The sequence below is a fragment of the Antennarius striatus genome, chromosome 8 (assembly GCF_040054535.1).
Source record: "Antennarius striatus isolate MH-2024 chromosome 8, ASM4005453v1, whole genome shotgun sequence".
Taxonomy (NCBI): domain Eukaryota; kingdom Metazoa; phylum Chordata; class Actinopteri; order Lophiiformes; family Antennariidae; genus Antennarius; species Antennarius striatus.
The window spans coordinates 890221-902233 of NC_090783.1; the positions used below are offsets into that span (position 1 = coordinate 890221).

General features: G+C 43.7%; 2 protein-coding genes across 2 annotated transcripts; one reads left to right on the forward strand and one right to left on the reverse strand.

Moving 5' to 3' along the window:
• Positions 1-791: 791 nt before the first annotated feature.
• On the reverse strand, positions 792-3202 carry pold4 (DNA polymerase delta 4, accessory subunit). The gene is made up of 5 exons (XM_068322578.1): positions 3117-3202; positions 2110-2240; positions 1864-1947; positions 1514-1625; positions 792-1045 (listed from the first exon to the last, which is right to left on the reverse strand). Exons 2-5 carry the CDS (start codon positions 2228-2230, stop codon positions 1021-1023), a joined length of 342 nt encoding a protein of 113 aa, XP_068178679.1. The 5' UTR covers positions 2231-2240; positions 3117-3202; the 3' UTR covers positions 792-1020.
• A 2422-nt stretch (positions 3203-5624) lies between these two features.
• Positions 5625-9966, forward strand: p2rx3b (purinergic receptor P2X, ligand-gated ion channel, 3b). The gene is made up of 12 exons (XM_068322560.1): positions 5625-5746; positions 6035-6170; positions 6269-6340; positions 7118-7187; positions 7278-7371; positions 7635-7712; positions 7838-7979; positions 8389-8525; positions 8832-8925; positions 9009-9074; positions 9651-9728; positions 9830-9966. The coding sequence occupies exons 1-12, from the start codon at positions 5625-5627 to the stop codon at positions 9953-9955; spliced, it is 1215 nt and encodes a 404-aa protein (XP_068178661.1). The 3' UTR covers positions 9956-9966.
• The last annotated feature ends 2047 nt before the right edge of the window (positions 9967-12013 follow it).

The following is a 12013-nucleotide window of genomic DNA, read 5'->3' on the forward strand; positions in this document are numbered from 1 at the left end:
AGATGATGACGTCGCTTAGAGACACTCGATGCTGATGGGAGCGTCATCGTCAAGTGACCAATCACGGGAAAAAGAGGGCGGGTCTTGGCATCACTATAGTAGGACTATTAAAGTCACGTCGGGGTCAGTTTTTCCTCAGACGTCGGTCAGACAGCCAATAAAATGTAGATAACGGATCAAAACAGGAACATCCGCTCCAGCTTTTCAAAATAAGGGTCTCAACTTCAGGAAATCTGTGATGTATTTCAATATTTCATGACTATTTACCTCAATTAATATTTCATTTTGTTTTCAATTATTTCTTCTATAACTACTGCATTAAAATCAAATACAATTACAGATTTCAGCACATTTTTACATGAATTATTCGTGATTATTGACTATTAAGTATTAATAATGGGAGTACAGACGTAAATCTAGGGTAAAATGTAATCCAGGTTTTCTCAACAAATGCTTTTATTATATTTCTTACCTCCTCTATTTTCACGGTGACTTTACGGTAACGTTGTTGCTCCGTTACGCTCCCGGTTACCGGTTTGACGGTATGGAGACGCGCACAAGTCAGATTGACGTAAAGTAGTAACCAATCAGTCCAAAACCCCACCTATTAACAGTTTATATGCGCCTTCGATTCGGGCTGAGTTCTCGGCCAATCCGCAAGGAGTGCGTCTGATGACGACATAGCTGGCCAATCAAATGGTGCAGGGGGCGGGCCTTACCCTCTACTTTGCGGAAGTTTTATATTTTTAAATGAATTTCATTTTTTTTGGGAAGAACAAACGGAGAACACATGAACACATAATATGTTTTGTTTAATTAAAAGTGTAGATTAAAATGTAGTGCTTAGAAAAGATCGCTGGATGTTCCATCGTTCTGTTTCCATCCAGAAACAGAGGTTCCTTTAAAAAAACAAACAAAAACACTTTTTGTGAACTTTTTTTTTTCCTTTTTAAAAACAAAAGTGACATAAAATCAGTTTGGTCAGGGAGTTGCTCTCCTTTGTTTCTCCACACATCTTCTTTACAGAGGAAATTCTTTCCACAGGCTGAAAGACAAAGAACAAAACAATTACACACAAATTAAGATGAACTTTGATTCCGAATTCATTGATATTACATTTAAAAACTAAACACATCTTACACTGATCCTGTACAGAGCTCTTTTCTTTATTGTTCATTCTGCTTATGCCAATATTTCCAGTCTTTATGTATATTTCTTGTCAATTTTCAACCTTGTGTTTTCCTACGTCTAATTCAAGATTGTCTGCAAAACCCGAGGCTGAACACAAGACCACACAATTCAGGAACAGATAAATTCTGCTTCAATTATATGTCAACTAAAAGTGTTCACAATATAATAATTTAATAATCTCTATTGATTCTTGGAGCTGCTGATTTATTTATTTCAGTGCTGACAAGCATTCCTTCTTAGCCTTAGCATGAAATTTATGGTACGATTTAATTAAATGCAAGTTGTGATTGTGTGTGTGTGTGTGTGTGTGTTCTTGCCTTACCTCTGGCTGTACTCCGGGTCAGCCTGTGTGTGCAGCAGCAGGTCTCTGATCTCCTCAGGCGGGTTCAGACCGTGAAGCTTGGCTCTCTCCCACCTCTCCAACCGGCTGATCCCTGCAGGAGACAGAAGATCCAACCGTCAGCTGAACACGTTGTGAACATCGAACCAAAGTGTGTAACGTTCAAACATCTACAGTACGATGATAGGAAAACATTACGCATTTAAATCGAAGCCTTAGACGTTACAATATGCACAATAAAAATAAATGTACGGTGTGCTTTCAATAGTTTAACATCGCTTCCCGTCTTTGAGAGGAGATGCGCCAGCCGCCTACAGGTGTGGGGGTGTTACCTGTGCAGGGCCCGAACCTCCAGTCCAGGTCAAACTGTCGGAGCTTCTCCAGCTCCTCCTGCCGGACAGCTTCAGCCTCGGCTTCTGATCCAACACACACATTCAGACACGAGTCAGGACGACCACTTCCTGTCGTCGCTTTGTTATTCCACAGATACTAACAGACTCTTTTGTCTCAATGCTGTTTTAACATGAAGATATCTGCAAATCAAACGACGGTGGGATGGAGAGCAGAGGAAATGTCACCTTTCTGAGGGGGAGAAGGAGGAGGAGGAGGAGTGGGCTTCGTCTCCTTTTTCTCCCCCCTCTTTCTTGCTTTCTTCAACATTTTGAAGGAGTCAGTAATCAGTCCACGCTTGGTTGTCATGGCGACTGATCTAGGACACAGACACACGAGGTCACTGAAAGTAACGCCTCTCTTTACATGAATAGAAAAGATTCTGAAAGTGAAAGTGGAGCACAGGCCTCAATATGGATTGTTTATCAATCTAATCAATATAAATATCAATCAATATTGGGATGTTATCCTGTAGAACTGTCATTCAGTGTTAGAATGGAGACATCCTTGTTTTAAACATACTTAAAGTGGCGAGTAAACCGCCCCAAATCCATTCACTATAACCCCCCCAGTATTGAACTGCAAATTTAAATTTTTCAAATTAATTTAAAAAAAAATTTTTTCCATTTAAAAGCTTACTAGTCGTTTCCTATTCATTATATGCCACGATAGTCTTAGGCTGAAGTTTAAAAAAAAAGCATTATTTTCACACCGGAAGTAACGATAAAATGCAAAAATGTTAACAAATTACAATTAAATGACAAAAAAATCACTTAGTGTTTGAATTTACGTGCATTCTAATCGCGATTAGTTTTATCATTTAATCTGAGCTTCATATCTGTGGTCTGAACTACAAACATGTCCGGACAAAGACTGAGCTACGTCCGGTTTGACCTTTCAAAATAAAAGGTCTGATAAAACAGCGTTGAATAACAACATTACGAAAACACAATGACGCATTTTAACACATCGTTATTCAACATTCATAGAAGTATTATAACCACTGATGCATCAGAAGGTTTTAACGTCACAGGAGAAGAAGAAGAAGAAACCGTTTCTTTAGCACTTTCTCGGTGGAGAAGAAGAAAGAGTTGTTGTCGTTTTGTGGTTAAACTGTTTAAATTACAGAACGTATCTGACGTCATCAACAGATATCCGTTTTTAACTCGGTAACGTTTCATTGAACTCGACTCACCTCGATATTCCAGCGAGAGAAGCTCAGACCCTTTCTTCCCTTCCTGTCAGCATCGTCCAAAAGCAACGATGACGTCACGCTCTTCTTCTTCTGCCTCTGCTAGAGTAGTACTACTACTGCCGCGCCCCTCCGCTGCCCCCTGGCGGCCGTTTAGCGCATTACAGTAGAGCGTCCTTTAAATCTATTTCTATCATATGAACTGACAGGATTTAAGCCTAATTTTTGTCACCTGTCTTCATATTTTGTTTTTTAATACATGACAAAATTAAATGTTTCACTTTTTTTTTAAACTGATGCATGTGTTGGACAGGCTTTTCTGCACTGCTAACAAACCGATAACGCTAATTGTTTTCTCCTCCACGAGGCTCCAGTGAGCAGACCACTTCCACTCATCAGATAGCGACAAACGACATTTACCGTACTCTGTTCTTTATTTCCCATTAGCGTCCACACAGTGGTCACGGGTTCACATCCCAGTGAACTCATGATATGATCTGCGTGGCTAATGCCTCTATCATATGGACGGATGTAACCTTTACACTGAAAGGAACGTTAACGATGATGGAAGTTAACTTCTTGATAATGATGATGATGATGATGATGGTGATGATGGTGATGGTGATGGTGATGGGGGACAGGAAGGCGGCGCACTCTTTGTCTCGCTGGTTGTAAATACCAAAATCAATACAAATCTTTTTGACCTGTTCTGGTGCCTTCTTCTGCAGTTATCTGTCCATCCAGAGATCACTTACTGCATAATCCAATCTGAGGTGTGTGTGTGTGTGTGTGTGTGTGTGTGTGTGTGTGTGTATGTGTGTGTGTGTGTGTGTGTGTATGTGTGTGTGTGTGTGTGTGTGTGTATGTGTGTGTGTGTGTGTGTGTGTATGTGTGTGTGTGTGTGTGTGTGTATGTGTGTGTGTGTGTGTGTGTGTATGTGTGTGTGTGTGTGTGTGTGTGTGTGTATGTGTGTGTGTGTGTGTGTGTGTGTGTATGTGTGTGTGTGTGTGTGTGTGTGTATGTGTGTGTGTGTGTGTTTTCAACCAACCAACCAAGCAACCAACCAACCAACTAAACCAACTAACCAACCAACCAACCAACCAACCAACCAACTAAACCAACCAACCAACCAACCAACCAACTAAACCAACCAAGCAACCAACCAAGCAACCAACCAAGCAACTAAACAAATCAACTAAACCAAGCAACCAAGCAACTAACTAAACCAACCAACCCAATCAGCCAACCAACCAACCAACCAACCAACCAACCAACCAACCAACCAACCAACTAAACAACCAAACCAAACAAACAACCAACCAACCAACCAACCAACCAACCAACCAACCAACCAACCAACCAACCAACCAACCGACTCTAAATCCATCTTCTTCTTCTTCTTAGTTTTATTTAACCCCTTCCTCTCTGTTCACCTTACAAACAGGGCAGGAGCAGCCGAGGTGAATAGTTATTGATACTTTGACAGGTTCTGGTGGGATGGCGGTGGGATGGCGGTGGGATGGTGACGTGCTATAAGTGACTGCTGTTTAATGGAGGCTGTGTCAGCATCAGGCTGCAGGCAGCTGTTATCGGATCAGTGTGAAACGTTATCCTCTGGATGTGGTTAGCGTAGCGCTGCGTTCAGATACTCAGACTGTTAAATGGAACGATGGCATCCTTTCCTCTCTCTGTGGTCGGCGTTTGACATGAGGGCTGTAATGCAGTTTGAGTGATTAAATATTTATTGTGGAATTGATCAGCTACACCACAGCGGTCGAGGTAGAGGCGAGGCTGCGAGTCATAAAATGATGCTAATGGAAGAAGATGTGAAGTTTTTTAGCACGTTAGCAGTTTTGATTCGTCCGCGGAACTAAAATCGTGTTGGACAGCATTCTCCTGAGAGTCTGAGAGTAAAAACAAGCATGTTCTGGATGGTTCCACCTTAAATTCTGAGGTTCCAGATCTTTTTTTTTTTTAAATTCAGACGAAGCATCACGTTTCCTTAGCAACCAGCCTCATCACTTAATTTTTTAGTTATTTCAGAAAACAAGAATTCGGAAGTCAGAAAACACACAAAACTGACAAGAAACTTCAAAAACTAGACTAGACGATGTCATCGGTTCTGGTCCGTTAAAGTTTCAGATGAGATTCCTCCTGATGTTCTTTCCTTCTTCTGCACGCTGGAGAACTTTGACGTGGTGTTCTGAGGTGGGAGGGGAGTCGTTCCTGTGATGGTGGCGGTGTGCGGGAGGGGGGAAGCGAGAGGCAGAACGCATGAAGACGAGTGACTGTTGAGGAACTCGTCTGAAGATCAGACTCACGGAGATGCAGGGAATCCTTTTCCACCCATGAAGAAGACGTGAGATCGCCCTGATCCTGCTTTCATACTCCTCCACAACATGTTGTCTGTGTTGATGGACCTGAATCTGTGACTTTTTCCTCCATTTTTCTGTGATATTTACGCTCAGAGACTCGGAACCGGACTGGTATTTTTTCCTTGCTGCTGCTGGGATGTGGTCGTGCATAAAAGACTTCTTCACCTACGAGACCACCAAGTCGGTGGTGGTGAAGAGCTGGACCATCGGCATCATCAACCGCATCGTCCAGCTCCTCATCATCACTTACTTTGTCGGGTGAGTGTTTCCCTTTCGTTCTGATGTGTTTACAGGTTTATGTCGTTTCTATGGCGACTGCTTGTGATAAACAGGAATTGGACGTGATGCAAAAGTGGAAGACTTGGATGTTTTAATGTATAAAGTTCTCATCGAGTTTCTGTTGTATTTAATAGTTCAAACACAAACTAAGAACAAAAATGTGTTGAAGTTGCTGCCTTAAAAATGCATTTTAAATGAGAATGAACACAAAAGAATAGCTTTTTTTGTGGTTAAATGATGATGTCATCGGGTGGGCGTGTGCTTCAGGTGGGTGTTCCTCCATGAGAAGGCCTATCAGATACGAGACACGGCCATCGAATCCTCCGTCATGACCAAAGTCAAAGGTTTTGGGATCCACAACGATAAGGTCATGGACGTGGCGGACTACGTCACACCCACGCAGGTACGGGCGGACGGATGGGGGGCGGGACCGGTAGATGGGGGCGGGGCTGGTGTGTGATTGGTGGGCGGTGATGTGCCGTTTATTTGCTCTCTCTGCAGGGAGCGTCAGTCTTCTGCATCATCACCAAAATGATCACAACGGAGAACCAAGTCCAGGGGTTCTGTCCTGAGGTACCGACACCGGCACAACTCGCATCGATTCGATCGCAGTAGTATCGCTCAGCGTTTGCGATTGTACGTCGGTTTTCCGAAAAAATACACGGAAAAATAAGAATCCACTTTGCGTCTGTGTGACACAAATATTAGAATCGTAAAATCACTAGTGAACCAGTTGTGGAGTTGAGTTCAGAACTGAGAATGTTATCTGTAGTTTAGTCTGAGACAAGTCCACTCAACTGACATCGTTTGTTTGACTTACGTTCCCGATTACCGATGTAATCCCGGGTTTACCTTTACACACTGTGAGTGTTGCCCCTTGGGGTGGGCGGGTCAAAAGTGGCACTGCACCAATCAGCCAATCAGAGTTGAGCCAGGTATATGCGTCACATTTTGACCCCTTTTTGTCCAGATTTTTGAGTCACGGCTTATTTGTTTCTCTGTTTGACAAGAGTATGAGAGGATCGTCTGCATAGAAATGATTGGAGATACGACCGATGAAAATGATTCTCTGGAAACTGGGAGAACAAAGTAGGACTGAGTCCTGAGGCTGGGGATGACACACAGCGACCCCGAGAGACCAAAACACATTCGACAAACGAGAAACCAAAGAGACGTTTTTCTTGAGACATCAAGTCGTCAATTTAATTTACATATATATATATACGTATATATATATATATATGTAAATTAAATTAAACATTTGAACTTGTCATTTTGATGTTATTTATATATAATATTGTTTGTGTGTGTGTGTGTGTGTGTGTGTGTGTGTGTGTGTGTGTTACCCAGAGTGAGAAAAAGTTCAGCTGTATCCAGGACAGCGACTGCATCAGTCGCCTCAACAAACCAGGAAGTTATGGTGAGAATTTCCGTTTTGTTCTGAGCCTGAAATTAAAGTTCTGTTTTTCCGGTTTGCGTAGAAACGTTTTTTTTTGTTTTTCTGCTCCAGGAATCCTCACGGGGAGATGCGTCCCGTTCAACGACACCATCAAGATGTGTGAGATCAAAGGCTGGTGTCCCGCTGAGATCGACACCGTCAAGATGTAAGACGCCGGCGTGTCCGTAGCGTTGGTGGGGGGAGGGACTCCCGTCTGGGCCAGCCTCTGATTGGTGTCATGTTTGGTGACACTATACTGTACATGTCACCACATTGAGCCAATCAGAGGCTGACTGGGATTAGTGACTTGGTTTGGTGGGGCCAGAACGTGGTCCTCGTCCCTGTCTAGACTTGTCCATTAATTGGGATGATAATGGAGGAAACTTTGTGACTTGCTTCTTTCACGTTCTCTCCGTCTTCCCCTTCCAGCACGCCGATGATGGAGGTGGAGAATTTCACCATTTTCATTAAGAACAGCATCCGCTTCCCGACCTTCAACTACACCAAGTAGGACATGACGTCAAAGCTCGTAACGATGATGTCCATCACAAGGATTTGTGCTCATGTCGTGTGTGTGTGTGTGTGTGTGTGTGTGTGTGTGTGTGTGTGTGTGTGTGTGTGTGTGTGTGCAGAGGGAACTTCCTGTCCACCATCACTAGCAGTTACATCAAGCAGTGTAACTTTGACATGGTCAACAACACCTACTGCCCCATCTTCAGGGTGGGAGACGTGATTCGATACGCTCAGCAGAACTTCACCAAACTGGCCGACAAGGTACCGGCGAGCGCCGTCAGACCGGATGCTGATGGAGGAAACAGGAAGTCAACATGTCTGAACTTTTAGAGGGTTTTAGAACATGGCTTTTAGAGACACGTAATACCTGTTAAACTTGTCGTCTCTGATTCCAACTGATTTGTTGCTCTGAACTGGTTGAGTAGAGTCTACTTGTTTTTTGGCGCGGCTTACGTTTGACTCCAGCTCTAGTAGTCCCACCCCTTAACTGGCCAATCACAGCATAGCAACACAACTAAGGTTCATTAGTTCAATCGTTAACGACAAGGCCCAATTAAAATGTCCGAAGACCCGTTCGTGGGGCGTTTAGGGTCTAACTACGGTTGGTATCAGTTCAACACCTATAGTCCAAACTGGGGGGGTTGACACTTTGAATCATCCTTCCCGGCAGGGGGGAGTGATCGGAATAAAGATCGGTTGGATCTGTGATCTGGACAAGTCGGATGACCAGTGCAACCCATCGTACTCCTTCACCCGGCTGGACGCCATGTCCCAGAAGAACAGCGTCTCCCCAGGGTACAACTTCAGGTGGGATCACGCAGAAGAACCGCCCCCCGTTGCTGCAGGAAGCCGCTAAAGCTAACACATACGAACAACACCAACCACACGATCAATCGGTGACAGATTCATTTCTAGTCCTGATCTGTTAATGAACTCACAGGATCACACAGGTCCTATAGCATAACCTGCTAGCTTAAAGGCTAATCTGTGGGTGTTACTTCAACTCGTGTCTCATGTAAGATAAAAATTTTAATGCATATAAATATCTAAATACTCCTTTATCACACTACATTTTCCTTCTGTAAAAGTCTTGTTATTGATTTGTCTCTGCAGGTTTGCAAAGTACTTTAAAATGGAGAACGGGACGGACTACCGAACGCTGATCAAAGCCTACGCCATCAGGTTCGACGTCCTCGTCAACGGAAATGTGAGGCCGATTCAATATTTAATAATAGTAATAATAATAATGATAATAATAATAATAATAAAATCAACCGTGTTGCTTTGCAGGCGGGGAAGTTCAACATGATCCCAACTCTTATCAACATGGTGGCAGCCTTCACGTCAGTGGGAGTGGTGAGATCTACTGGTTTAGTTGTTAAAACCAGTTTAAATAAGTTTCCCCCAGTGATGTCTCATGAGTATTTTTTTGAAATATATATCCATCCATCCATCCATTCTCTTCCGCTTATCTGGGGTCGGGTCGCGGGGGCAGCAGCTTAAGCAGGGAAGCCCAGACTTCCCTCTCCCTAGCCACTTCGTCCAGCTCCTCTGGGAGAATCCCAAGGCGTTCCCAGGCCAGCCGGGAGACATAGTCTCTCCAGCGTGTCCTGGGTCGTCCCCGGGGCCTCCTCCCGGTAGGACGTGCCCGGAACACCTCACCAGGGAGGCGTCCAGGAGGCATCCTGACCAGATGCCTGATCCACCTCATCTGGCTCCTCTCGATGCGGAGGAGCAGCGGCTCGACTCTGAGTCCCTCCCGGATGGCCGAACTCCTCACCCTATCTCTAAGGGAGAGCCCGGACACCCTGTGGAGGAAACTCATTTCGGTCGCTTGTATCCGGGATCTCGTTCTTTCGGTCACGACCCACAGCTCGTGACCATAGGTGAGGGCAGGTCACGAGCTAAATTTTTATTTTATTTCTCTTCCAGGGCACGGTGCTTTGCGACATCATATTGTTGAACTTCCTGAAAGGGGCGGAGCAGTACAAGGCCAAGAAGTTTGAGGAGGTAAATAACCCGATTTTTTTGCCTCTATTTGTCGATCAATAACAACTCGTTTCTGTTCTGAGCTCCAACCTTCATCCGTCTTTGTCGCTCGCCCACCTCAGGTGTCGGACAACCAGCTGGACTCCCCCAAGAACGGCTTGTACCGCTCCCAGCTGTCCCTCCGCCGCAGCGAGAACATAATGAAGTCCAGCGACTCCGGGGCCTTCTCCATCGAACGTTACAGCTAAACCAATCAGCACGCAGCATTAGGCCAAGGAAATTCCTTGCTCTCTCATGTTTAAACAGTTAAAACATAGTCAACACAAAGAGGATGAAACATAAACGCATGACTGCCTTTGCATGGTGATACTTTTTATCTTAGCATTTCCTGTGTTTTAGGTGTGTTTTAATGGTAAACCAGGAATAAACAGACGCTGGTATCAGCTGCTTCACCTCCCTGGTTCTCTGTAGTGGTTTTATTGTGGTCACCGTTCTGATGGATCTACTCTGCCTAATGGAGCTGGACTGTGGTTTGGTTGAGTGGTTGTGTTAGTCCATGGCAAAAACCTCAAGGAAGAACCGGAAACGCCTTTTCCAGATTACACCAGACTCCAGACTCCAGCGGCATCCCAGATGTGTGTCAGCATCCTGAGGTGAGTTTTGTAGGGAGGGTTTAAAGTCATGGTGCTGGAGCTGAAAGGACCGAACAGATCTTTGAACTAGGAGCTGCCCAGGGGTACAAACGGATCAGATTCATAGTAAACTGCCCTGTTCAAGGCAAGACGAGACAAGACTAGACAAGACTAGGCTAGACCAGACCAAACCAAGCTAGACAAGATTAGAGTAAATCAGACTAGACTAGACTAGACAAGATTAGTCTAGACCAGACCAGATGAAACTAGACTAGATTAGCCCAGACTAGACTAGACTAGGCTAGACAAGATTAGACTAGACCAGACCAGACTAGACTTGACTTCACTGAACTAGACTAGACAAAGCTAGACCAGATTAGTCTAGACTAGGCCAGACAAGACTAGACCAGACTAGACTAGTTAAATTACACAGATTACACAAAGGGTTTTTTGAATTGAAGTCAGCATTGACTTTCTCCAATAGCAGTGCGCTGTAGTGTAGTTACTGTTTTGTCATTACGTTGTTGTTGTTGTTGTTGTTGTTGTTGTTGTTGTTGTTCTGGTATCTAACATGCTAGAACTGTGAGTTACAGACTCAGAAATGTAAGGAGAACTCCTGGAAGGGGGAGGATGGACGACAGACAGGGAAACATCTCAAAGAGATGAAGCGGATGCTCTGGAGACTAAGGCTAATTAGATAAGGATGGCAGCAGCATGATGTCTTCTCATGTTTCTAATGGAGCATTGTGCTGAACCAAGCCGGGGGGTTAGAGACGTGGGGTAGCCAGATGATCCTTGAACCTGCACTGGAAACTGGAAGTCACTTCCTGCTTCTCTGGTCCGGAAAACTGAGCAGAGATCCGCAGGGAGAGGAATTCTCATCACCTCATCCACAACGGGTTCTGGAAAAACCCGTTGTGGATGTTAAAAGACAAAGATATTTATATTTGTTTAATAATATTTATATTTGAATGGCTTAATCATTTCTTGAACTTGATTTGACTTTCATTAAATGCTTGTTAAAGTTATAGAAAGTTGGTTTCAATACAATTACCCCGAACCGCCACACGGGGGTGCTCCAACAGAACAAAGGTAACCTTCCACTGATAAGAGGAAGGCGCTCCCAAACACTGTTGGCTCCATAATATGTGTTATGTATAATAAATTACTCACACAACATTAAGGTATTGTATGTAAATTATGCACTAAATAGAAACGATTCCCTTTAGCTAATTTGTAACTGATAAATATCAATGACTTTATTTGTTTACAGTTGACACTAAATTATACAGACCAAAGGAATCTGTTTTATTTTATTGTTATATGAACCTGACCATGAATAAAACTGAGTCATTTTACAGTAACTTACTCATGCATGGCTTCCAGCACAGAAAGCTACCGACACTTGACCTCTCCTTCCTCACAGTGAAGTCCATTCTAATTGGATGAGAGTTCAGAGGTTTCTGGGATGTCATGAATCGCGATCTTTAATCATCTTTAATCAGTCTAGTGTTCAATCAGGACGTGTTCTTCAAGGATGATCAATGATCAATGGTTCTAATGGCCCATCACTAATACTGATAACAGCTTGTTTACAGCAGCAATAGATCATATTCTGGTCATCAGAGTGAAGCCGAATGTGAACAAACACTTCAATCAGAACACAATTAAACT